Source organism: Pteropus alecto, unplaced genomic scaffold, assembly GCF_000325575.1.
Source record: "Pteropus alecto unplaced genomic scaffold, ASM32557v1 scaffold69, whole genome shotgun sequence".
Taxonomy (NCBI): domain Eukaryota; kingdom Metazoa; phylum Chordata; class Mammalia; order Chiroptera; family Pteropodidae; genus Pteropus; species Pteropus alecto.
In genome coordinates, this window is record NW_006494610.1 from 1,020,918 (window position 1) to 1,023,037 (window position 2,120).

Here is a 2,120-nt window from a genome sequence, read left to right on the forward strand (position 1 = left end):
GAAATTCACCTACTTCCCAGTTTTGCCCGGATCCTGGGAGAACCGCGGTAGTGTTAAGTCCCCTTATAGCCTTGGGAGTGGAGAGCTGCTGTTCCTCAAAGTTCTTCTAGTTTAGGTTGGGATATTTCCACAAAACTGATTAGGTAAATTCCCCCTGCTCCTCTTCAAGCAAAAGTGCTGTTGCTCGCAGGTAATGTAAATGTCTGACCATCCTCAGAGAGCTCAAACCTATTCCCACAGTAAGAGGTCCCCAGGCAACTGACCACTCCCAAGGAACTCTCTAAGGCTCCTGGATGTGGACGCAGGAGACAAGGTTCCTGACGCAGCCTGAGGCTAGTGAAATCTCAACAGATATTCCCATAGCGGCCCTTCGTCATTAGTGTGAGGAGGGGGAGGCAGGATTCCTCCACAAGAGTCATGTTTTAGGGCTTGATCATGGCTCTCTAGGGAGGAGCAATGGAACCCTAGCATGAAACAAATGACTTGGAGTTTCTAAACACCCCCCGCCCCCAACACAAATGGAGACCCAAGCGAAGACTCCGAAGTGAAACTTTTCAGAAGATCAACTTGAAAGAATTTTGTATTCATAACAAGGGTAAGCTCAAAACTAAATACAAGCACACTAAAAAAAGTTTACGCCGCCAATTCTCTCTTACCCACTCCATAATCAGCTTCCAATTTCAGATAAAAACGAAGCTTAATTTCTAATTTTAACAGCATTTTCCTCCCTTCCAGGTGCAGATTTTAACATCAAATTTAAACACCCAAGAATTTACGCCTCCATCAAGAACATCACTTGATAAAAGGGATCTATATACAAAAGTACAGTGCAAATAAAATGGTCAAAGTCCTGTTTTCGCTAAGAATGTCTCCTTCCCTCAGGCCCTTCGTAGTCACACTTTTCGAAGCGGGCGGCAATGCCTCACCTACTTAGTTTAGTGGGACGCTCCGGGAGGACCTCGCGGCGCAAATCTCTAGACAGGTTGGTTGACGACAGCCAATCCCGCTTGCAGGCGGCGCAGCTCTCGGAGGGACGTGTTTCGCTTGGAACCTCGGTCCCGCGGGCTCCCTTAGTTTCCACGTGGGCCCCCATTTCCGCCCTTGCTATCCCCGGCCTCGTCTCCGCCTCCAAATGTCAACCTAACCCCTCCACACACACTCCAAAGCCTCGCGCATACCTGAGCATCCTCGTCCTCCGTCACCACCCCGACCACCGGGATTTGTCGAGGGCTGTTGGACTTGCTCCTGACGCCGGGTTCCGAGGCCTCGGCTGTTGACATGACTGCGGCTGGCAGAGCAAGGGATGGGGAGGTCCTGGGTCCTACACTGTGTCCGCAGTTGCGGGACCCAAAGAGGCCCTGCCACCGAAAAGGTAAGGCTACCTGAGAGCCGCGAGAGTCAAGAAAGGACCCTGGGGTCCGGCCGTGGCGTCGGCCACCGCGATAGCATCTTCATCGCGCCGCCGCTGCCCACCGGCGTAAATTGACGCCCGCCAGCCCGCCGGTTGTTAACACAAGCCAGCGCGTTGCTAGGGGCGGGGCCAGGGCGGGGGAAGCGCCGGCTCCTACGGAAGCCCAGGGATGCAAACTACCCCAAACCCTAATCTGCCCTGCCACGCTCTGAGAGGCTAGGTTTGCTAGCGCGCCAGAGCGGGGCGGGAGAAGACCTCCTTACTTAACAGTGGAGTGTTACCTCGGCGTTATATGTGTTTTGGTAGTTTGCGCTGGTTCTTCTTAAAACGGACGTGAGTGGGTGGAGGGATGAAGTGTGGATGTGGGACGTATGAGTGATGGGCGACGGACGGATAGTGTTGGAAGCAGAGCAGTTTTATCACACTCCAGAGAAGTCACCAGTGTTATCTACATTTCTCAGCCTATTACCTTTTCTGTACTTGAGTGGCCCTACCTGTTAAGTAAACAAACAAGGCATTTTACTCATTGTTAGGAGGCTTTTGGGCCAATTATTAAATTTAGAGTAAGTTAACTCCTAGAAGCCCCCCTTTTCTCATATGTGAAATAGGATTGCTGTGAGAGGATCGAATAAGATGATAGTTTTGTAAAGTCGTGCTTGGCCCATAATAAGCACCCAGTAAATGGTCAAGATTATCATCTTTACTACTA

The 2,120-nt window shown here is 51.1% G+C and overlaps 1 protein-coding gene and 1 long non-coding RNA gene across 10 annotated transcripts in view; one reads left to right on the forward strand and one right to left on the reverse strand.

Moving 5' to 3' along the window:
* Nucleotides 1-1,516, reverse strand: part of CFAP69 (cilia and flagella associated protein 69) — a 52,397-nt gene extending 50,881 nt beyond the window's left edge. For 4 of the 9 annotated variants that reach the window (XM_025042179.1, XM_025042181.1, XM_006925702.3 and 1 more), the window contains exon 1: nucleotides 1,179-1,516. In XM_025042179.1, the coding sequence (XP_024897947.1) occupies nucleotides 1,179-1,280 (102 nt within the window). In that variant the 5' untranslated portion in view covers nucleotides 1,281-1,516. Of the gene's footprint in view, nucleotides 1-13; nucleotides 165-926; nucleotides 1,100-1,178 lie in introns of those variants that run through there. The other 5 variants (XM_025042178.1, XM_006925704.3, XM_015599822.2 and 2 more) reach the window with 5 other exon arrangements.
* Nucleotides 476-863, forward strand: LOC112473991. Its single transcript, XR_003044240.1, has 2 exons — nucleotides 476-595; nucleotides 736-863. It is a non-coding gene; the product is annotated as an uncharacterized LOC112473991 (long non-coding RNA).
* Nucleotides 1,517-2,120: the final 604 nt, after the last annotated feature.